Below are 25,399 nucleotides of genomic sequence, written 5' to 3'. Positions count from 1 at the left end.
GTGGGACGTGGGGGACGGGGACAGGTTAGGGAGAATATGTTGAAAGGAAAACGAACAATAAGATATGCTGGTAGTAAGCGAGATGACAAACGGAGAAAAAAAGAAAATTATATCGGGTTTTTTTGTGCAGAAATAAAACAAATGATAATATAAACTTGATGCAGGTGTTAGGTTTGAGTACCAAACAACTCCTACATTGAATTGGTGTGAATGAAGTAAAACCATATATTGATGGTTATTTCGACCAAATGAGTTGCGACCTCAGCGGCTGTTTGATATCAAAATTTCTCAATAGGTTCTTAGGATATTGTTGTTTGAAGTTTTTCACATAGTTGAGCCCCGTGACCTTGAAACTAGGGATCAGCTGCAATACTCTCAATTAAAAATATACTGTATATTACTGTGTATGACAGTCAATTTATTTGTTTTCAACTTAACAAATTATTTTAAAGGTTGCGATTTTTCAATTTAACGCTCAACAGCAAAAAATATGTAATATGTAACTACATTTCATCATTTTGATTGATATGATCTATGAGGAGAATACTTGAATTTTGGAACCAGGCGAAATTGAATTCTATTCAATATGAAAACAAACCAATATGAAATTATATTATAGTGATAATTTCAATTGTATTCCTGATTAATCAAGACATAGACAAAAAAGGATGAATATTCTCCTGCATTTACATGCAGTTACCGTTGTGCCAACACAACTTCAACAACCCAGGTGAAGTATAAAATGATCTGGGGTGGATGTTGCGGTATCTGTTCTGTAGCATTCAAGTGAGGTGGCACTATAAATGATGTCGTTGGAAGCAAGGTCCCACTACAAACAGAACACATTACATCTGCAGCACACACGCAAGCATACACACATGAGGCAGCTCCTGTGAATTCCTCAAAATTGTATTGATTAATGTATATGCAAAGCGCTTTAGGATGTCTTATTCTAGCCAGATATGGCGCTTTATCAAATGTTATATATTATTTATTTATTATTTATTTACATAGCTTTTCGTGGATTTCTGCAGTGTAAGCAAGAAGCTGTGTTCAAAAATTACTTAAATATCTTTCTTAAAAGGACGCTACGTCAATTGTCGGTTTAAAACCGGAAATGGTCATTTGTTTACCTGTCGAAACTGAAGTGTAGTATTGCTATAAGTTATAGACAGCATTCCTGAAAAAAGTATGTCCCTTTATCAGAATACTTCATTCTGTCTGTTCCCCTGCATGAAAGTGACTATTATTTAGAACTCCAGTAAACTTTCCCTCTGTTTAGCGTATACGCATGCGTATTACTGTAAATATGAAATCTTTGTATATAACATATCTCCGTTTATCCAGAGACGTACGTACTATACAGTAAAACCTCGTTATATCGCCACCTTCTGTCCTCTGTGAGTTTGGCGGTACATGTATAACGAGTTTGGCGTTATCGGGTTTACCGTTTTGTACCTAAGTGTCCACGTGTATACTACGTCTCTGGTTTACCATTGTAAATCAAACCGTGTTGAAATATAATGTAAATAAAAAGTCAATATTTCGGTCTATGCCCCAGTAAATACAATAAACAAAAGAATCTACAGTCTTAACATAGCTTACAGGCGAACACAGGACTGACCACTGGGTTTTGATGACCTGTCATTACTAGGTTGTCTTTAGGGCAAACGCGTACGGCTTTACCTGTACTAGAGATATCGGTCATTATTTCATCTACTGCTATTTATATCCTGCCTTGCCTGCGTTAAATCAAAGGTCCAGTGTTTTGTTAAATTTCATATATAAAGATTTTTTTCGAAAACATCAAATTGCTATGATGTGAAAAAATATTCTCGTTTACGGAAAGTGCCGATTGGATACTACGGGCAGTCACCTGTACAATTTTAAGTACGTTCCTGGACATTTTAGCAATTAATTTCTATAAAATAGGAGCGAGGGAGAAAAAACCCCAAAGAACACATTGAGACAAGTGAAGTTTTGATAGAAATGTTTAAACAGACATACAAATTAGCATAGCTACAGGCCTAAACGGATTAGCCGTATGAGCAGATCACTTGAATAAAAACCTGTTGATTTAATTACTTGTGACTGAGGCATAACTGTCCCTTCTCTTTCCTTGCTCCTTCCTTCTTTTCAAAATCTATTGATCATTATCGTCGATTTAGACGATAACTAAAGCATATATTTATTATTCACGGCAGATTTGACCTGGTAATCAATTTGTTAAACAATTGCCCTATATGTTTGTAATACTTTTTTTCTCTCTCAACAAATAAGTTAAAATCACATTCAGAACTGTTTATCTATAGCTACACGTGAACAAAACATAATACATGGGTGATAGTTTTAACTTTGACAATAAACGTTATCCATAAATTTGCCTTGCCCATTTACAGAGATTCACCACAAGGGAGATAACTCGAATTTACCGCACTATTCGCATTGCTCGGCATTGGAAACTATTTAGCTTAAGATTATGCATTGGCAATTTCTTTCTTTCAGACAGCACTTAATTCAGGAGGGAAGCAATGTATCGGCTGTTTGAGAATGCGACCGAAATTGAGGAGCCACTGCAGGGAAATGTGACAGGTAACCTATTTCTCACATCCCAGGAATTTATATCACTTTAATGCCCCGTTCTAGATCTTTTTCTGTTTCTTTCAATGTGTCTGTCACCTTGTTGCGACAATATTTAGCACTTTTTTTTTACACCGATGCTGTATTCATCAGCTCGCTCCACTTAAATTAACAAAATAGCTCACAACTAAAATATTCAATTTTGGTGGTAAATATATTGTTTATATTTTATGATGAAAAGAATCCCTGTCCCATTGCACTGTGTTTTTTCCTACATATAGAGTAGTCTCCCGCTTAACTTCCGATTGGATGCTGTAGCTCGTTTGGGCAAGGGCACTCCAGTTGACCAGGTAGCTCAATCGGTGTGAACGATAGTTATTCATTGTTTTTCCTTAAATTAATGAAAAATTACATTTTGTCCGTGATTTGGAAGAATTTCAGAGAAAGACTTCAAGCCAAATAAAAAAATAAATAAAAAAAAGGAAATAAATCTGAAAACCAAGGTTCGAAACCCCGCTGATTTTTTACGCTCAGAACACTCTTGCTGATTATATTTTGTTTATTTCATCTTTATCGTTTCTCTTAAAAATCCCGCAAAATATGGTTTTCATTTTAGGAATCATGTAGAAAAGCTATAATCATGCAGAAAATAAATGCCAGCACTTAGTTACATTTTACGCAGTGGTACGTGGATCCTTAAAACAAATGACTATACATGATATACATTCACGGAGGGCCGTATAGACGGTGTCATCCTGATAATCTGATGGAAAAAAGGAAAATTTTACTAAAATAGTCTTTAATATGGCTGAGTTTGAACATTTGTCACTTACCAGTTTAGAACTGCCAGTTAAATTTACCACTGGAAGTTCCATGTTCAAATAATGTTTTTGGTCGTTAATGTTACACAGACAACAAACCACCATGTGTGCTGGGTATTCAGAAAGAGGCTTTTATTAGGGCCGCTTAGGCCCAAGTACTGGTGTGTCGCTTAGGACATTGATAATTTATGATGATGTTACAGCATACCCCGTTGAATTTAAGAAGACAGAATAAATGAAACTATATTCGTTAAATGACACAAACTTTCTTCTTTGAAGGTTGTCTTCCAGAGTGGCTAAGTGGCTCCTTGTACCGCAATGGACCTGGGATGTACGAGGTCGGAGAAGAGAAAATGCTTCACTGGTTTGACGGAATGGCGTGTTTGCAGCGCTTCGAAATCCGCAACGGTAGCGCCACCTATATGCGGAAATACATACAGAGCGACACCTACCATCAGAACCTCAGCATGAACAGGATTGTCAATACTGAGTTCGGCACCTATGCAGATTATGTCGATCCATGTAAAAAGATTTACGAAAAGTAAGTGTTCGCCTACAACTAGTTTCCTTTAGCACCCAACATAAATCCCTTCCATCCTATACAGTCACTTCCGGTACTCTTGCACTTCAGGCACAACGTTATCTATGTAGCCTTGCTCAAGTTCTGTAAATTTTTGAAAAATACGGGTTGGTAGGCAAATCGATTGACAAAATCTATTGTAAGGGACAGAGGTTCTATACATGGCATACTAATGAGGTAATGCGATCTAAAGCATGCGTTAAATAACGATTGTGGACTTTACGAAATGGGTAGGGGTTGGTGTATGTGGTGATCTGGTGTCGCCAATTGAAACTGAAAACTGTATATGGGTTTTTTTTGTCTCTTTCATTTTGGCAGTGCCTCCCTAGGCACATCTGGTAAACCCTTTGGCAGACTAGTTTGACAAGATAGCGTGTAATTCTACCTTGTCTAGGACACGACATTTTAATAACATCACAATTTAAGTTGGCCCATGCTATCATCTTATATATGCAAATCCTTAAAGTTTTTCTCCTTTCTGACCATTTTCTCTTTTTTCCCGTATACCTCATTTTTAGACACGTCCTTCAATGCCCTTAGCTATAAATAGGACGCGAATCTCAAAAAAACAAAGAGTAACACTATTTTTCAAGTATTGCCAACGAACTTCGGGGTTCACATTCATGAAACCGTTCTCATGCTCAAACTCAGATTCTGTGTTCCTGCCTAGATTTGGAAGAATTTCGGAGAAAGACTTCAAGCCGAATAACAATAAAATAAAAAAGGGAAATAAAGCAAGGCAAAAGAAAGTTGGTTTGAGCACAGAATCCATGCTTTATCATGAGAACGGTTTTATAAATACAGGCCCAGGAGTAAGTTAAAGGTCAGAATTAACTCACAAAATGGTATGAAGGTAAACCTACAATAAAAGATTGTCATGAACTGGGTATTTTGTTTAAGCACGTAAAACAAAACATAAACGAATATGTTATTTCACAATGACCAAATTATCCAAAATACGCCTTCTTGGATTGGGAGTGGCGAAAATTAGCGCCGCGCAAAATGCGTGATATATTTATATTAACCTATAATAAATATACCAATTTTTTTCTTTTATTTACAATGAAATCCTTATATGCCAGGATCAACACGTACTATATTCCTAAAACGGACAACACATCGGTCACTGTCTGGCCACTGGGTGACCGGATGTACGTCAGCTCTGAAACCAACGTTAGTAATGAGGTCGACCCGGACACGCTAGAAACCATTGGCAAGGTTCGTAATTGTATAAAATTGTATTGAATCGATTTGGTTTATTTGTTGGAAAATAAGATACAGAGATAAAATAAAATCTATAAGTGCGACAAACAAAGTAGACGTTTACGCGGTTTGTTTGGCGACTGCTGATAGAAAGATCTACGGAGCACGCGAAGGGACATACGGAGTGATAAGTCGTGCGCAAGGGATGGTAACCCTAGCGCAAGGATAAGTAAATTCATTTCCATGTCCCTTCGCGTGCTTCATAAGAACTCGATATCACCGTCAGTACAATAGTTTGTGTCACTGAATAAAAGTTTTCACACGACTACCTTCCTATTTTCTGTTGGCACATCATTAACCCTTCCACCACTGCAGACCATAATGGACTCATCCAGATCTACAAAGGGTTAAAAGGGTTTAGTGGCCTTCGGTGTTGATAGGGCGTTAGACCCTGCACAGCCAACATTTTATACCGGAACCTCCATACTTCAGGGGTTATGCTCACTTTCGCCCACCGTACCCCTGGAATATGTCATAGCAAAGTTGAAGGCACAAAGACATTTGTTTGATTGGTCTCAGGTACGAAAACCTGACCAATCGCTAGGCTGATACCCGTCTTTTTAAGATTACAAAGGAGCGACACCCGACTTCAAAGCCTGTCAGTTTTTACCGTTACGCGACTGCAAGTTTCTTTTGATGTACATCAAAGGATTGAACTAGTCTTCTTGTCTCATCAACAAGGTGGCGCACACTGAGCCATAAATTTTGCTAAGACATCTTCCAGGATGCAGAGAGCGAAAGTGAGCGTAACCCCTGGAGTATCGAGGGTGCTAAATACATCTTTCAAAGAGGGACAACTTATAATCCAATTTACACGGAGGCTAGTTTTTGAGTATTTAGCGTAAACTTCATTCACAGACCCCGGAACAAGAAACAATCTTACATTTAATGTCGATTTTCATTTATTTATAAAAGAAATAATCCGTTTGAAAATCAGGCCAAATGTTGAGAGAAATAAGATATATTTGCTATGACAGCTGATGTACATTTTTTGTCATGGCAATCCGACTTCTCACTTGATGCCAACTGAGAGGTCGCAGAAATATAAAAGATATCTTTAAATGTAAAAGAGAGATATTGAAATTATTTTAAAATATCTATGATTTCGTTAAATTTCGTTGATTCGAATGATTTATCTTTAAATGCAATAGAGATATCTCATATACTTGGGACCTACAGTGTATTAATTTTAAGATATCTCATAAATTGATAAACACATCACGTTTCTGTATTGTATGTTAAATACGATTGCCATGATTTTTATATAAAACATTTTTTTAATTTAGCACATTCCGATTTAGACTTATATCTTAATTGTTTCTTGAGCGTGAATGTCCCGCCAATAAATCATGTACTGATACGTACACTTTATTCACAATAAAAATAATCGTAGAGTTCTGAATCCACGTCTAAGTATATTTTTCAGCTATATGAATAATATCTTCTTGGTACAGCTTGACATCAGTAAATCTTTAAAATTGGATGCCGCCGCTGCGCATGCTCACTGGGAGACGGATGGTACGGTCCATTTCATTGGCTACACTTACACGGCTCATCCTTGCTACTGTCTCTACAAAGTGCCAGGCCGACCAGGTAAGAATTTTTACATCAAATCTTTCAACGACATGTACTTTTTTTGTATTCACGTGTTAAGAAGTTTCATTTGCGGAAAAATATAGTGAATAGACTAATTAAAACAATTCGCCTAGCGCTTGTATACACTAATAATCACGCTTCAGAGATAACGAAAACCTCATTTTTGTGTAACTTAAATTTTTACGAATCTATTTCTTTCTGCCGACAAAAGGTTGGTTCTCCAAAGTTTCAAATAGCTTTTGCGGGTAATATATGAAACAAATATGGCGATTTCGTTATATGTAGGCGAGTCTTAATTATATGATATCAAAGTTTTACTTTCTACACAAACAATGTATATATCAACGTTTCAAGACCGACTGGTGCTAAGTCATAGCTTGGCAAAGGGATCAGTCGTTCTTGAAACGTTGCGTACATTGTTTGTGTAGAAAGTAAACTTTGATATCACATATTTCAAAACTGATCTCACTAAAGACGAGTTTTAAACTTCAAAATATAACGATGTATGTAACAAAATTCGGGATTTCCATGTCTTACCATGTTTAAATCAGTTTTCTTTGTTAATCGTTGCTATACCACGTATTGATAGGTGGCGCTATGGACATCAGTGAAGCCCGCGTGATGTCATCAATTAAGTGCAAATGGCCATTGTTTCCATCCTATTACCACAGTTTCGCCATGACGAAGAACTTCTACGTTTTCATTGAGCAGCCGTTCGTACTGAATCTAGCTAAGGTTGTCAACATGGTTAAAACTAAAAATGCCATTATCGATTGTATGGATTTTCGTCCAATGAATAAGGTCAGTTATACACTAACTTACTCATCAGTGAACTGTGTTCGAGTTATCTCCCTTTAAGAGTTCCTCCAAATTAAATTATATCATTACTTTTATCAGTTATTATCAGGATGTATTTGTTCGATTCCTTGTCAACTGAAGCATCCTATATAAATCATATATCCCAATGCATTTCATAGAATAATGGCGGATTTAATTCAAGTATTTGTAAAAAGAAAGAAAGAAAAACTAAGAAAGGGAAAACAAAACAAAAACTACATTTATCGAATCTGAGAATTACATTTTTTGCCAATTTCACACCTTATCAATATTCCTATGCAGAAGTTAAAAATGCACATCATAAAAATGAAAGACGTCAACCTTGACAAAGGGAGGTTACTCAATACCAGAAAAGAAACTTATTTCACTACTGCATATCACAGAAAAGGTTATATCTATCTTTGATTCCGATATCACGTACATTCAAATTCAAAGAGACTTTTTGAGTAGTAACTAATTACGGACTTTGAACATTCAATTTTTCCCCATGCTTCCAAACAAACAAAGGTTTTGCTCTTGATTTGAACTTTGTCAGTCTACTGCACACGTGGGTGATCGATTCTATGAGTAAGTATTGTCTATTCATTTGATTTGCAGACCGTCTTTCACATCGTGGACAGACACACAGGACTGGAAATTAACGGCGACTTCGTTTATCAGACAGATCCCATGTTTTTCTTCCACCATGCCAATATGTACCAGGAGGGAAGTGAGTTCAAAGCTTTTACCAATATTTAAATCTGTATTTGTCTTTCGCAACAGATGAATTTTTCTTTCGCACCTCATTAGTTAAGAAAAAAATAAAGTTTACCATAGTAACAAATACCCCGTCTAGGGCCTTGATTTTGTATAATGTTTCTGCACTCTACTAAAGTTACGTTTCATGCTTCGGTGCATTCCCGATACTCCAGGGGTTACACTCACTTCCGCTATCTGTACCCCTGGAATATGTCATAGCAAAATTGAAGGCTCAGTGTGTGCCAGCTTGTTAATAAGACAACAAGACTGGTTGTGTACTTTGACATACATCAAAATAATCTCGCGGTCGCGTAACGGTAAAATTATCTGTTTTTGAAGTTGGGTGTCGCTCCTCTGTAATCTTTGTAAGCGGAAATTGGCCTAGCGATTGGTCAGGTTTTTTTTTGTTTTTTTTTACCTAAGACCAATTAAATAGCTACCTGCATGCATTCAGTATTGCTATGCCATATCCCTGGGGGGGGGGGGGGGGGGGGGGGGGGGGGGGGGAAAGAGTGAAAGTGGAATATTATATAGCAATGCCAGATCATTTATATCGACAATGGGAGTCGTGCTTCGCTGTCGTGTTAGCGAGCGGATACATACTGCGCCAAATTTTCAATGTCATGTCCCGTACCGAAAAAATCTAGCACGTGATATAACATTTCTATTTCAAATGTAAGAAAAGGTTTTTTTACATAGAGGTTCTACATGGGACGTGTAGATATCGGAGCAATATGTTTTTTACAGCAACACGTGACTTCTTTTCCTTTCCTACAAACGCAGGTATGTGAGAAATACTATATTTTGTTACTTAGTTTCATTAATTCATACATTCATTTATGCATCCATTTATTCATTTCAGGTAATCTCGTACTTGACCTTTGCTCGTTCAGAGACGCCCGAATTCTCAAACTATTATATCTAAAAGATCTGGAGAAGGAAACGTTCCAGGACACAAAGTCATGTGAGGAAATTAAGACCTGTCGACTCCGACGATTTGTACTTCCCCTTAACGTCTCAAAGGAGGTAAGCCGTAAATAGGATGGATTTAAGTAACATAATATATTTTCCGGATATTTTAGTCCACGTTCTTTACCGTATTCGATTTTTATTAGTCACGCCATAAATGGTAACTCAATAGTTTAAAGGCAATAAATAGTCACTACCAATCTTTTCCTCTCAATGGCGGGTTGTGTTATCACTATTTTGGAACTTTAACGCAACAGTAGCTAACTATGTCATTTTTGCACAAAGCAGTATCGAACTTGAAATACTAAATGACCAAAGGAGTCAGCATCACGAAAACTGCCTCTCATTTTGATATTCGGATTCTTACGCAAAATCGCAGATTAGTATGTTAAATCTGTTTTACAATCGGGATCCGTCGACACTTTCCGTAAACGACTCGTTTTCGAAAAGTGCCGACGATTACCGATTGTCTTTTTTAGTACAATAGTTTCAAGTCGTTTACGGTGATGGCATCCTCAATACTCCAGGGGTTACGCTCAATTTCGCTCTCTGCACCGCTGGAATATGTCATAGCAAAATGAAGAAACGCGGCTAGTTATTTGATTGGTCTCAGGTTAAAAAAAACATGACCAATGGCTAAAGCTGATACCTTTCATTGAAGATTACAGAGGAATGACACCCGACTTCAAAGCCAGTAAATTGTAGTGTTACGCGACCGACAAATTCTTTTGATGTACATCAAAGGATCAAACTAAATTTCTCGTCTCATCCACAAGGTGGATGACATTCGGCCTTCGATTTTGCGATGACATATTCCAGGGGTGCAGAGAGTGAAACTGAGCATAAACCCTGGAGTATCGAGGATGCGATGATGGAAAATAATTTATTCTATTGGTTTATTGATTATTTATTTTTCACCTTCCAATGTCAATTTGAGTTCAACAATGTAAAACTGAACAGTATGTACGAAATTAAAAATGAATCTCTAAACAAAACAAAAATGGTACAATTTACAAAAAAGGCAGTAAGTTGACTTCCATATTCAAATCAGTCTAACTAGGGTTCTCATAAAAACGTGTGTCGTTAATACATCTACATGTATTTACTAAAAGGTATTGCATAGCTTCAGTTGAATCACGTATGCATTCTATCATAAAACGATTGGCAGAAAGGTCTCATGAGTGAAACGTTGGCGCATTATTATTACACGTATAATAGTTTTGGTTTTGGTTTGTTTAAACAAATTATAAGTTTATATTTTGGTTTTGGTTTGTTTAAACATTTAACAAACATTTAACATGCTATTAACATTTAAGCTCATTAACTTAAGCTATAACAGCCGTTTGCAAACATCAAAATCTGGGGAGACGGAGTCATTTTGGCTTCATAGAGAAAATATCAACTGATTCAAACATTATGGAAGCAATCGACAAGGCATATCATTGTCGGCTAATAAACTAATCATGAAAATGACATTTTTTTTGTACCGAATCGACACAAATGAAACTTTTCGGAAAGAAAATTCAGTTATGAGTAGCATGAATCAAGGACGTATTCTTGGTCCCGTGCCTTTGGTAATTTACATGATTGAAAGGCAAATATCAAGGAAATATGCTTGGCCTTTATGTTTGTTGTGACATGCATCTTATGTATCAGAATAACCATTCGTGAGAGGTTTATTTACGTTTTCCCTCTCTTCTCGACTTTACACAAAGTCTCGCAAAAATTTGATGATCTACAGTATAGAAACAACGGAAACTGGTCCATATCGAATTGATAGAAATACTAAGTAACTGCATAGGTGATTTAACAATTTTGATTATACTCAATCCATGAGTTCATAATATAGCTGAATGTTGCGAAAGTTATTTCAATTTGTTTTTATTTTCTTAAGACACCTCTAAATGAAAGTCTTCTACACCGCCCGGGATGTAGTGCAACTGCCGTCCGGAAAACGGAGAAAAACATTTTCCTGACCAGCGAACAAATGCACAATGAAGGTATGTATGTCCCCATCTCACATTTTAAGGATCCTTTGTCCCTGTTCAGGCAAACACGAGAGGATTCCACTTTGGTTTTTGTGCAGACAGTAATTCTCTCTTACTTTCGTTTTGAATGCATTTGTAGCGCTCAGATTGTAAAAGCGACAGTGTAATGATCAGATGTCGAAGTTTCGAATCCAGGTCTGGTTTCCTTGCGTTTTTTCTCCATTGTTGTAGATTCTTTTGTTATACAAGGTCCGCACGGTATGGTTATCTTCAGTAAAGCTTAAGTCATATCAGAGCAACTGGTTCATATGGATAGAAACGGTTCTTAAGATACTTAATAGTTTGGTTTATATAAACAGATGGGATGATTTTAGGACCCCTACTTTGAGTATATTATATCTGTCCTTCTAAAGATATTTGTTATTTATGGTTTAAAAAGATCGATCTGAAGAGCCCTGTGAAGGGTGAAAGCTGCTAGTTTTGTAGTCGGTCGTTACATATGATTTTGTTGTTGCGTTTTTATATATTAAGCTCATTCGAAATTTCGCGAGTTAGCCTGAAGAGACATGTGAAGGGTGAAAGCTGCCAGTTTTGTAGTCGGTCGTTATATCTTATTTTTTGTTATTTATATATATTAAGCACATTCGAAATTTCGCGAGTTGGCCATGTCTTTATATTTTCGAGGACATTAATTTACGTCTCACACATCTGTTATCGCTGTATATGTCAAGTGACGATTACACGTTACCTATTCGATTCTATCATAACCCCATGCACGTGTTTTCATCTCCCTCATTTTATCATTCTATCATTCTCTTCTGTAATGATCAGCAACATTAACAGTTCTGAAATATAAGGCATTTAACATATGAACGAGAACAAACGAACAAGAGAGCATAGTCTTTGACTTAAAAAAGGAATGTCTTAATTGAACTTAAGAAAGTACTCCTTTAAAGAAAGAGTGGTCAAACATTGGAATTCCCTGCCAAATCACGTCGTCACATCACCGACAATAAAAACGTTTAAAGCCCGCCTGGGTAAGCACTGGGGACAACCAGAATGTTTTTTCATGGAATTGACAATAATGAACTTATTCTCTGCCGGGGCGTCAGCCTAGATGATGACCATACATATGATCTGGATATATAGGCTTTTTCCTGCGTCCAGCATTATCATATAATTATTATTACTATCTAAGAGGATACAACTCGTAGTCTTATTGGTAATGAAAGAAAAGATGTGTTTCACCATCGATGATGTATAATGTTTAATACTTAACACACTGTACTTACGCGAGAAAATCATTCTTTTGAAAATAAAGATATCACTATAGCTATCCCATTATTCTTTTCCACAGGATTCGAATTCCCTCAGATCAACTACGGCAAGTACAACGGGAAGAAATACCGACATCTGTACGGCTATAGTGTGTTCAAATCCGGTCAACAGGCGGTGAGTATATATTTATAGTACATCTTGTAGAACAATAAACGTATCATTGTTGCCATAAACAAAAAGAATTTAAAAAATTCATTATCTGCATAAAAAGAGCTAGGACTTTTCCTGGGGTTGTTCCCTGTGGAATCAGAGAAAACTATAAATCGGCATGGTCGTATACATCTTCTAAGTTTGTTTGTTTGTTTGTTTGATTTTGTTTAACGTCCTATTAACAGCTAAGGTCATTTAAGGACGGCCTCCCCTGTGTGCAAGATGCATGCGTGTAGTGTATGTGTGTGTATTTTGGGAGGCTGCGATATGTTCGTGTTTGTCTCCTTGTGATAGCGCGGAACTGATGCCGACTTTATAGTGCTACCTCACTGAAACATACTGCCGAAGACACCCAGCAGGACGCCCCACCCGGTCACATTATACTGACAACGGGCGAACCAGTCGTCCCACTCCTAATTTGCTGAGCGTTAAGCAGGAGTAGAAACTNGCCAAAAGTGAGGCATTGTCAAGGGAGACATTAGGAAGAAGAAAGTTATCTAGAAAGGAGAGAAGAGATAAGGTCCCAAATTTAGTCGCCTCTTACGATCATGCAATTGGGGGCAGCAGGTACAATTCTTACGCCCTACCTGCAGGGTCACATCTTCTAAGATAAGGGGGCCTCATCTTCTAAGATACGGCCCCCTAGCTGCATTGCAATTATCCCTTTGTGTTCTCCGCTTAGGGATATTAAAGCTACCGGGACTGATCTGCTGTACGCATTGCTATACATAATTGTTTATTACTTGATATAAACCTTCCATGGCGCACTTCATATTACCGTTTTCTACACTTAATAGCATTGTATAGACCATTTTGTGGATTGACCATTAGCGTTTTGGTACTGATGTTATTAGTATGCAGTATGGAATGCATGTTATACTTATACTGTTATAATAATAGAACATTTGTCATCTTGTAGGACATCCATAGAGTGTGTTACGTGGGGGCTGTCCCGATCACTTGTTTGGGCCAATTTATTGATATATGACATATCATAATTGTTTTAACAATATTTTATAAAAGATAATTGATCCCTGCTATGTAACTTCATGCTTTTATGTCATGAAACTGTATTCTTTTTAAATACATCAATATACAATTGTGATATATGACACTCAAATAAACAATATAGACTTGTTAAAGTAACAAGGTTGAACTTAATCTTTTCTCTAGTTTTTGTACAGATAATTCAAGATATTATCTTCAAACATTAAGCAAAAGTAATTTTAAGAACATGTTACCCTTCTGGTGAATTTGACTGCACCTCTGGGGTTTTCAGGTTTGATGACGTCTTACATCCTTTTTGCTATGAGGGCTCTTGAATTCATGTTGTTGTTCTGTACATACTTTTGGGCTTTTTGTAAAGACTTTAGTTTTAAATTTTAAATTTCAATAAATTTAAGCCCTCTCCAAACACAGTAACAAACAGTGGTACAAGCATAGACATAGACATTAGAACACATCCAAACATATATAAACAAGTTGGTATTATCAAATAAATAATCAAATTAAGTTTTCATTACTGCTTCCGACATATTTCTAGTGATATTTTTTGCATTTTTTTTTATTTTGATTTCATTCTTATTTGTTAACACTACGATTAATTCTTTTAATTTTATTAAAGGGTACATTTTCTGCTCTTCTTTCACCGTCACGATACCACAGAATTTTCTTCATAATTCCTCAGGTTAACGCACGTAATTACTATGGTATAAAGTGTATATATCAACGAATGCAGCAGATGTCAAATTTTCATATAAATTTCCTTATTGTGTTCATTTTTCATTTTGAGTCTAATTAATTATATTATACCTTTTTCAAACAGTTGGTTAAGATAGATATGCAAACCAAGGAAAGCCAATCGTGGAGTGAAGGGGCCTGTCACCCTTCGGAACCCATCTTCGTTCCACGTCCAGGTGGCAAAGAGGAGGACGACGGTGAGTTATTAAACTCTTTCCCATTTTCCCCTTTACCCTTCGTTCAGGGTTTGGACATTTTCGTCATTGGAAGATTGCATCTAAGGAATAAAATAAATGTCAATTTAAGTTTTCATATTATTTTGATAACCAGATATTTACGATAATACCGTTTAGAGAGACATACTCGATTCTTTCAATTGTCTTCCGGTCTTTCTTCAACTTTATAATACAGGCAAATTCTTTTGGAGAATTGCTGAGTTTAATTTGTTATATAAAAATGTCTGGGTACTGAGTTTCAAGATTAAATGTTCTCAAATGACAACTTCTATGTTGCACTTATTGTGTCAGTCAAAGGTTATTTTGAAAATACAACCAAAAACTATCTAATTTCTTGTATGATTAAAACTTGCCTAACGGGCCCACAATAATGTTTGTATACTATTGAACGTTCAAATTTGGCCTTTCATCTAGAAAATATATGTAGATAATTTTCCATTTTGCTAGTAAAAGGAATCAAATATTATAGTTTTGCATCTTTTGTAACAATTTATATTTTATATTTCAGGAGTTTTGTTGTCTGCAATCAATTCTAACACAGAGGGTAAATACGCCTTTTTGTTAATTCTGGACGCGAAGACATTCACTGAGTGTGCCCGAGTGGAGTTTCCGGATATCCGGTTTCTGCGGGACTTACATGGTCTATTTAGACCACATTAATGCTGATTGTTGAATGCTGTTGATATCACACTATTCCTATCTTAGTGAAATGTGTCATTCAACAACTTTTGATCTCTATTCAGAGACAGACTTGGCTATATCGCAATCGCTAGGACCATGTAAAACCTCCAGATCAAAACTATGATCTAGCTTTCATTCATTCCTTACAAATGGTTGACAGTCAGTCCCTCGATGTTTGCCATTGGTTTATAGCTGGCATTTATTCTAACGAGGTATACATGATTAAATAACTTATAAATTACTAATCTGTTTTAGTCAATGGCTGTAAATGTGAAACGTTATAAAGTCTTTGGTGTATACCATTTTTCCTTTAGCTTTAGTTTTACATACGTTTTTGACCAATTTAGATGCATGTATTTGTTTTCATTACTTTAACCTTAAGTACTACTGCAGAGTCACCAATGGTACCTACTGGTCCAGTTCCTAAGAAGAAGTCGTTCAAAGACTTGGCTTCCCGCATCGCTTTATGTGCTTCTTTACCTCGGGTATTTAGATTATTATATTTACTTGTGTCCGATTTTGTATATGTGTCAGAAGAATTTGTGATTTGCTTCCTGCACTTACGGTGTATTTTCATATCGATACTAATATCAATAATGATATTTATTCAGGACGCGGCATACACAACAAAACAATTTCATATATGAAGGTAATTTACAAATTTGATATCTATAAGTAACATATTTTGCTCTGCCTTGGGACAGTCCATCAAAGCCATAGAAAGCTTATTTTCAATGGGGTTCCATATATGTATTAATGTATCATAATGAATTAAGTATTCTAAAAGCATCATGCAGAGTGCACTTACTATTGCTTAAACAGAGTAAATTATGAGACCATTGGTTATCAAGAATTTCAACAAGTATAAGTAGAATATCAATAAATAAATTCTAAAACCATTGAATATTTAGAAGCTAATTTTGAATCTCAAACGGATCCCCATATTATAATATTTTTGTCACGAAACGAGTTGCAACAAGTTTCACAAAATTCAGACTGATTGGTTTCTTTTCTCAACCACATATTCAGACGTGGAATGAGAAGAACATTGAAATAGCTTCATACATTGCATTTTCGTGGTTTTTTTAATATATTTGTGTTGTTCAATGGGTGGTAGAAATGTTTTTATGCATATCAAATACATATACAAAAATGCTAGTAAAAACAAAACCTGATAATATATTGTACACAGTTTTAAATACTTTTTATTGAATGAAAAATCAACACATTCCATCCTTTTGTTCTAGTCAATAGCATTAAGTTTGATTACATGATGTCTGAGTGTCTGTAGTCAATACCTTAAAAATTTCGATTTTAAGTGTTCCAATGTTCTTTGTACTTTCATGACATAAATAAAAGTATTTGTCATTCTGGTTAAATACTAGCTGCTTCCTACCAACTAGTATTGAGCTTATTCGGTAGAATAAAAACCTATCAAACGAGAAGCTTCGTGTTCGACTCCTAGCCAAGGCATTGAAAACATAATGACCTCTGCTTTAGCGAATGGTGTTTTATGGTCCTGCAAAACTTGTGAAAATTGCTGACAAACTTAAGGTATAGGATACTACCAACATTATTACCGTTATTAGTATTGTGAAATATTTGTTTTCCTTTTTAAAAGAAGTAATCTATAAACATCCATATATTGCGATGTATTTTGCAGAATTATAGTTGTTCGAAATTTAAATGTGGAAAAAAACACCCTGAAAATTTGGTGGTCATAGTCAGGACCTTTACATTTCATATCCTACCTCTAACAAATGTTGTCATACAAGAACATACCAAATAAAGTGCGCTCGACATGCCTGTGTTTATTTGAGCTTTGACATATATAAAATCACGTTTATTAGAGATCTATTTTTGATTCAATCTCATTCAATAAAGAGTTGAACCTCGCTTGCTGTTCGGCCATACTTGTAGGTGTAAGTGGTGTAGAATAATTCAGAAAACCCAACAAACATAACATTATATATCAAAACTATTTGCCAAAAAATGACTGAACATGACAAAAAGCATAGTAGTCCAAATAACCAAATATGAAATTATAAATTACTGGAGTAAATAACTGACCTTTTTGTGAAATCGTCACTGACCTATATTTGAAGTTCATTGACATTGTTTTAATTGTTGCCCAAAAGTAAGTGTAAGACTTGTGTTGACGTGTTTCAAACTTCTGATATGTGAACCTTAGTTTATTGTCGAATAGGCACAGGCAATTATCATTAGGATGGCAAATGGCTTCATTGCTTCATAATGCTGTCAAAATTCTGAGGATGTATATTTGTGTCTAACAGTAATGATCTTCAATACAGCGTAGGTTATTTTCATCATCTGTGATTGAGCCCTTGCATGAATTTGTTTATTTATTAAATAAAACATCGCTTAAATTTTCTGCTGTATTGTGTTTTCTCTCTGTGATGAAATGATAGCGTCCTCTGGGCTCTGGAATTTCAATCGTCAATGAAAAAGCAGGTCTGTCTAGAACCCAAATACAGTATAAGTAAGGGTGAATATATATAACTCGACTTTGTATTCAAGAGAAGACTTGATAATCCATCATAATCTTACTATTACTAAGGTGTATTTGACAAATGTGGCATTTCAGTAGACATTCCACGTAGCAAGTTTTAATTAAAAGAGAGGAACACTATAGGATGGGAGGAGACACGAAACCAAAAAAGAAAAGCGCAGCGGAAACAGAAACGACACCAAACTGAATGACCAAAGCATTAACATAATAGAAACAAATCAAAAGGGAAGATAACATTAATCTCCATTATATAATAGAAGTAAAACCATTTTTTTTCAACTAGATATAGCGTTTTCTATCATCCGTGAGCCACCTGCCATGACGTGTCCGGTCAAATAAATGAAAGTATGCTCGGCGCTGCAGTGAACGCAAACATCTAATCAAGATAAATTCAGAGGTTGTATAGGGGGAAATCAGGTAATATTGAGCACGTTTTGCTATGTAAAACAATATCCATTTTATGAGTACAGGTAATGAAGCCTTTATTTGCAACCTAACTACAGGAATGTCGGGAGGCCTAATTGCAAATATCAATATCAATATTTAAGGTACACCAATATAACATTAACGCCTATAAGAGATATATATGATAGCATTAAGGAAATATCTTTTAAACTAATGGAGATAAAGCTGTTATTAAGGTATGCTATAAGTTGAAGCCATTAAATACCAGTATCTCTTATTATCAGATATATTTATTATATTTTAAGATATAATTGATTTCATCTAATGACGCCAGTGCTACGTTCATCATACTAATCTAAGTGCATAAATAAAAGCTATTAAATTTAGGGACGTTTTAATTCGTTTTAACATACGACTCTAGTACATTTAGAGTTATCTTTAATCCCATTTAGAGATATTTCCAGTGAATATAATACTGATTCATTTAGAGAGAGGTCTTTTATTCATGCAAATACATCAGTAATTCTTTTAAAGATTTCTTAATTCTATAAAAAAAAAAATCGGTAATTCAGAGACAGCGTTTATCGATTCAGAGATCAAATCTGTAATTTGAATATATCTATACATTTAAATGCATAAATGTTAAGTTGTCTTGTAGAGAGGTGTGATACGGTTCACAATTACCTAATTTCACAGTATATTATTTTAGTGTCTATCTTCATTCTTACTTGGTCGAATTTTCTTGGGATTCCAGAATTTGACAGGAAACATAATGATTGGTACAACACGTGGCACAGGGCATGCTTGTCATACCGGAACACTCAGTCTCGCTCCCACTTTATACAGAGATTCATGATGTCTTCTCTTTTAGTTTGACGTCTTCTCGATCCCTGGTCCTATCTGTTTTTATTGATTTTGGCTTCCGGTGTTGTCATCATGTGTAGAAAGGCATTGCACCTGTTTCCGTAAGGCACATGACTCGATTTAGACAGGTAATGCTGTATATTGATCTCAGATGGATATTTTTAGCATTTTCCGTTGTAAGTGGCCGATAAAATATCAACTTATCAATAACGGTGTTGTATCGAAATGATAATGACTTCCTGAAAGTACAGGGATACATTTCTTTGGAGGGTTTTAACGAAGCAAGGACATGAAACTTACACTCTAATGGCCGAGAGATTGCTAATGGATTAAATGATGACCAGTCCGTAGGAATTATGGTCGTCAATGACGATAAACGACTTACTATTACTGCTGCTCTTGAGAACAAGAGAGAAGTGGAAAGTCTTTTAAACTAATGGCAATGATAACGAAAAACCAAATTTCATTGGCCAAATGGGTTTTTATGCATTATACGTTCTTTTATTAATACGAGTTTTTTGTAAATTATATAACAATCTGCCAATGTCTTGCTTACCCTTTCTAAATGAAGTATATGCCACAAGATACAAAAAAAGATACAGCAACTGAGCCATATTGGTCCTACTTAAGAGTAACAAATGCATGCTTTCAATGAAAGAGCCTAGACTTGCAGCTTGAATCACCATATATAAGTTATATGAACTGCCGTTACAATCCTGCATCTAAATTGTACCGGTACACTGATTGCTTACATCCGGGTTTAAATGTTATCATCGATTTTATTCCTGAAACTCTTTTTGGACAGAGACTATTGGCATATATTGATTAAAAACCCACTATATGGATTAATAGTTCAAGAACTATTAAGCCCATCTGTTTAAACAATGGCATCGTGCGATAACAAGGAAGTCTTTTGTGGTTCTAATTATTTAATGATAAACTGATATAAATACCCGATATCAAAACAGAATCGACAAGTAGCTGACAAGGACCATATATTGATAAAGATGTCTTAATGATAAGTTTGTCCGAAATTTTGAGTTGTAAGACGGGAAGACGGTGTTAGGCCAAATGTTACTTGTGGTGCTTTACGCTTTCGAGAAACAGCATTACTTAATTAACAAATCAAAACAATCTATCATATTTTGATCATATTTCCGTTTTCGTATTATTCATCGACGCAAAAATACAGTTAAGTCAAACAGTGTGCTTATATTCAAGGGCAAGATATCACTACTTTTGTTTTCTATCTTCGAAAAAAAAAATCAATTCATACGGAGTTTGTCATCGCTCTTACGACTTAAAATTACTCAACCAATTTCGGTAAAATCTCTGACAATATTACAAATACTATTATGTGAAACGAAATTATATTTCAGGATGCTACACTTAGGGTCGACACCAGTGTTTCCTTTCAAATAAAAACAATGGATTGCATTGTATTATAAAACAATAGATTATATAGTATGACGATATGACCAAAAGTTTTTTAATGTGCTAAAGGACAGTTTCGCTTATATAGTCATTAGAACATACATTTCCATCGTTCTATGGACTTAAAGAAGAGAAATTAGCACAGAACGTTCGTCTACGCAATGATTGATCATCTGATGTTGTGCATTTTTCACAATCTTGTATGTTAGGATTCATTCTCCAAATCCGAATCATGCATTAATAATGGTGAGTTGTGACCATGATGGATATTAATAACATAACGCAAAACACACCAAACGAATCAGCAGAAAATTAAGTACATGTTTACATATCACGTGACTTTCTTTATGCACCACAATATTTTAAATGTAATTAACAAGATTCGAATATAAACAACGTGCAGTTGAATATAAATCTAAAGGAATTTGTACAATATCAATCTGATATTTTACCATATATAATCATAAACAATATTTGTAACATGATTAGGAAGAGTAAGAACATGAATCACAAGATTTTGGTTTTTTTAAATATTGCAACGTTTAACACAGCGAAGGGAACCGTCTTTTAAGACAACAATATTATCTGTTCGTTGTCATCATGCAATCACGGAAATCGCATTTATATATCATATAGGATTTCGTATTGGTTCTTTGGTCTTGATTTTATGTCGAATATGTTTCAATGTTATTTATTCAGTTAAAACATATTAAACAATACAGCAACATGGTAAAGCTCAAGCCACAAGTACATTATAAAAGAATTTCACTGTTTCAACCATCCGCTATTAAAAATTGTTTTTGTGTGAATGATCTCTATTTTTTCATAGTCATATATTTACACTCATCTTTTCTTCAGCTTAGTAAAATCTGACTGCGTATAAATTAGCGTATACGCAATGAAAAAAGGCTTGGCGGATTGATACCTGTTTCAAATATGGCGCCCTTCTCGCTTCAGCGAGATAACTGTTGGTGACAGCCACTGTTTGGTTCCTTCAACATCTAGACATATGAAACATATTCGGGATCCATTATGTCTGATTATACAACAAAGGGATGCTGGCAAACTTTTTATTACGTGGATGCACATTCAAAATTCTTTGACGGTAAAGTAAAAATGGGGGCTTCTGTTAGCGACCTTCGGCCGCGTCACTACCAGAGAAATGTGTGAATGCGTGTACATAACGACCGTTTTAAATGAATAAAAATGTTGGAAGTGCTGTTAATATCACTTAATTAAAAACTTAAAAGCGTTGAAGAGAAGAAAAATAGTTTTGTTCACTGCGTATTTTATAAATTTACCCATATATCGATGTAGATTCACTGGAACTATATTGTCCTAGTAACTAAGGCCACCTTAGTTACCATCGTAGCAACCCGCTTCGACTGTTTTCTTCTTTGTATAGCATTTGTACATTATATATGATGTAAATCTAAAGATTGTCCTTCAATGAAGATAAATAGATCGCAGAACTATTGCTCACGCGGAAATGTCCACACCGCATTCAGTTTAAAGGATAATAACGCGAAAATTTCCATTCGCGAAAATTTCCACTTTTGCAGTACAATCATAGTTACAACAACATAAATAAAACTAGTAGCTTTAACAATATATATTCATTTATATCAGTTGATACCAAATGTTTTAAAAACAAGGGATGGATATAGGTTAATCATTCTCCGAATAATCCATTTTAAACGCAAGTAATGTATTAACAAATATATGTTATATTTGCATAAGCTCATCACGAAAATGAATTTTGGTTTCTTTACAAAATTATTTTTAATTTAATTCTAAGTATTGTCTACCAGAATCGTACTCCTCAATATCAAGTAGAGTGTTGGGAATTTGCAAGCTGTTCAAATATGAATAATTAAACTATATTTAGAGGTTGATTGTTAACAAAACAAAAGGTGAAGTACTGATCAATAAACACTCTTTGTTAGTGAAGTTATTGATCTATGTCGCATTTCATTTCACAGGTAAGTTCCCGAATAGTCCTGTAGTCCTTGAATCCCATTGTTTATTCCAAATCCAGACCATGCCAATATCCTAAAACAATGCGGTTTTTCAAATATTTCTAATCCTTTCTTTAGGTTGGTAAGTGTGGATTGAGAAAAGATTCATGTAGCACAACCAAATGTGAATCGAGTCATTTCGGCACATATATAACAACTTATTGTAAATATGCCTACAACGTAGCCGAATCGACATCTATTTGCGGAGAACTCGTACACATTATACACCTGTGTGTTCATACGCTTTACTGGTCAACTGTCTGATGAAGGTGACAGAGTACATACCGTGCTAGTCATCTAACCGTCACATATAAAAACTTCTTGGTTGTGCTACATGAATCTTTTCACAACTTTTTTTTTGCGAAACAAAAACAAACATTAGTGACAACACCAACAGACCAAAGATAGAAAATAACAACAATACACACAGGGTATCAGCTTAATCCATTAACTCTGACTATGTTATTATAAATAGATATCGTACCAAATAATTCTCATCAAGGAGCGATCGTGTTGTCATTGGATTTTTCTAAACGTTATGTAACCAATTGACGTCATTTTCTGGAAACTATTTATTGAGGGCTCAATATCATGATGTCTGTCCTTTATATAAAGTTTATTTTTAATTATATGATTGATTTTTATTCTGTATCGATTTATTTGCTACCGGCCTAACTTGCATTCATTTTCTTAGAATAGTAAATAAGTCAATACGAAATTACCTAAGGGATGTTAAAGAAAAGAAAATAGACCTTCAATTGCCATTGCTACACATGGGACCTCAATCTTATCTTTTCTGTAGTGCACCTGTTGTTAGCTCGTTTTCAGGATAATTATGACAAGTTCAAACGTAATACACGTCAAAAAGGGCAATATTTCAGCATGGCACCACTTTAAATGCGAGTGGTGCCATGGCAGGCACCGGCTGACACCGTGGTCATAGGACATTAAAGTCTCGCTTTAAGGTCACAGAAACTCGATCAAGCAAACAAAAATATCGAGACTTTTCCTTAACACACAAATACACCCTCACAATCATCGGAGGCTTGGCAGCATTCAACGTCTTTGGACCTAACCTAGGTCAATTCCTCCTTATCGTTTGTCTCCTTCCAATCTGTTTAGCACATTCATCCGCTCTATCCGTACACCTGGTCTTGAATACTTTGTCGGACTGATAGCGGGCGGACCACAACTGATTCAGCTGTCATAATCGTTTACTGTGCTAATATTTACCCTCACCAGTGGGGCTTTTATTGATATATTAAAGGAACATCCCTCCATGTTTTTCGTTAAATACTCTATGGTTATATCCAAAACCTTTTATTCCAAGCATATATATGTGCACACACAGACAATTCACGATTTTGTTCTGTATCACCTTATTGTAATAAGCGAATTGACAAATGGCGGGGGTTCACATTTTGGTATTCTAAAACATACATTTTGCAATTTTAACCCTGATGGAAAGTATATACTTTTCTGTATTTCATTAATTCTATATTTCATATCAAATATTAAGAGCATACACAACAAACTTTTGACATAAACAATAAGATAAATATTGACATTGATTAAAACATATCACTAGAATAAAGATTTCACAATAGCTTTGGCAAATTGGGACTATAAAGAAGATAACTGATACAAATTATATATCTAGCTATAGTTTAGTTAATATACTGATTTAACTATTCTATGAATTATTGATAATACTTACTAATTCTCAAAAATATCCACAGTGGCCAAATGGTTAAGGCGTCCGACATTCTGCTACAACTAGCCCTCCACCACTGGGTTGCGGGTTCGAGACCCATGTGAGGCAGTCGCCAGGTACTGGCCGTAGGTCGGTGGTTTTTCTCCGGAAATCCGGCTTCCTCCTCCACCAAAACATGACACGAAAACATAATCCAAGGTTTCAAAATAATAAAAGAAAACAAAGTGTAAAGGAACTTTCTGTATGGTCACGCAGGTAAACATACGTTTTTGAGGTCTTCTCTCACCATATTGCTATCTTATCTATTAGAATTAGCCTGGTATGTGAATATGCTTTGGTACATATTTTTCCTATTTTTCTTCTCTAAAAAGAAAATGTATTCCTATCCGTAACTTGATCTCTTTGGTACGCCTCCAACCAGTCCTGCATTTGAAATACAGACATCAATAAATAACCATATAAAGATCATCCTAACATGTATTTTTTTTAGCAAAATCTGATGACTAGACATCGCTTATTTGCAAGGATCAATAATAGGCTGCAGTATGATTTTAACGCCAGATATCAATTGATCCTAATGGTTTTCATTTGACCGCGAGTTACAGGACTCTTCTTGCATCGGTCCAGTTTCTAAACATCTGAGGAAATGTATTGTGTGAGTAAATAAATTAAATAGAAAACACAATATTTGTAACTGACAGGAATAGAGTTCGCCATCGACAAATTATTCCGCTAGGTGGCGTCTGTGTATTCGTTGGGAATGCCAATATCACTGAGTTTCAGACGCTGGGACAAAGTGCCTTTAACGTTAGGGAACATTCGTTAGTAAACGTATCGAATGGCTCGTCCAGTCTCATCTTCAGTGAAGTTTACATTGGACAAATATTGTAAAATGTTAATCATGCCAAAATAGATTT

General features: G+C 35.4%; 1 protein-coding gene across 5 annotated transcripts in view; it reads left to right on the top strand.

The window, feature by feature from the left end:
- Window positions 1-17,909, top strand: part of LOC110462924 (beta,beta-carotene 15,15'-dioxygenase-like) — a 58,604-nt gene extending 40,695 nt beyond the window's left edge. For all 5 annotated transcript variants that reach the window (XM_021517170.1, XM_021517168.1, XM_021517169.1 and 2 more), the window contains 11 exons: window positions 2,506-2,592; window positions 3,681-3,942; window positions 5,064-5,199; window positions 6,699-6,837; window positions 7,430-7,641; window positions 8,275-8,386; window positions 9,278-9,441; window positions 11,279-11,384; window positions 12,730-12,824; window positions 14,686-14,797; window positions 15,345-17,909. In XM_021517170.1, coding sequence (XP_021372845.1) covers window positions 2,532-2,592; window positions 3,681-3,942; window positions 5,064-5,199; window positions 6,699-6,837; window positions 7,430-7,641; window positions 8,275-8,386; window positions 9,278-9,441; window positions 11,279-11,384; window positions 12,730-12,824; window positions 14,686-14,797; window positions 15,345-15,496 — 1,551 coding nt within the window. In that variant the 5' untranslated portion in view covers window positions 2,506-2,531 and the 3' untranslated portion in view covers window positions 15,497-17,909. The remainder of the gene's footprint in view (window positions 1-2,505; window positions 2,593-3,680; window positions 3,943-5,063; window positions 5,200-6,698; window positions 6,838-7,429; window positions 7,642-8,274; window positions 8,387-9,277; window positions 9,442-11,278; window positions 11,385-12,729; window positions 12,825-14,685; window positions 14,798-15,344) is intronic.
- Window positions 17,910-25,399: the final 7,490 nt, after the last annotated feature.

Source organism: Mizuhopecten yessoensis, unplaced genomic scaffold (assembly GCF_002113885.1).
Source record: "Mizuhopecten yessoensis strain PY_sf001 unplaced genomic scaffold, ASM211388v2 scaffold10847, whole genome shotgun sequence".
NCBI lineage: Eukaryota > Metazoa > Mollusca > Bivalvia > Pectinida > Pectinidae > Mizuhopecten > Mizuhopecten yessoensis.
The sequence above is the reverse complement of the archived record's forward strand: the minus strand, read 5'-3'. Positions and strand labels throughout refer to the sequence as shown.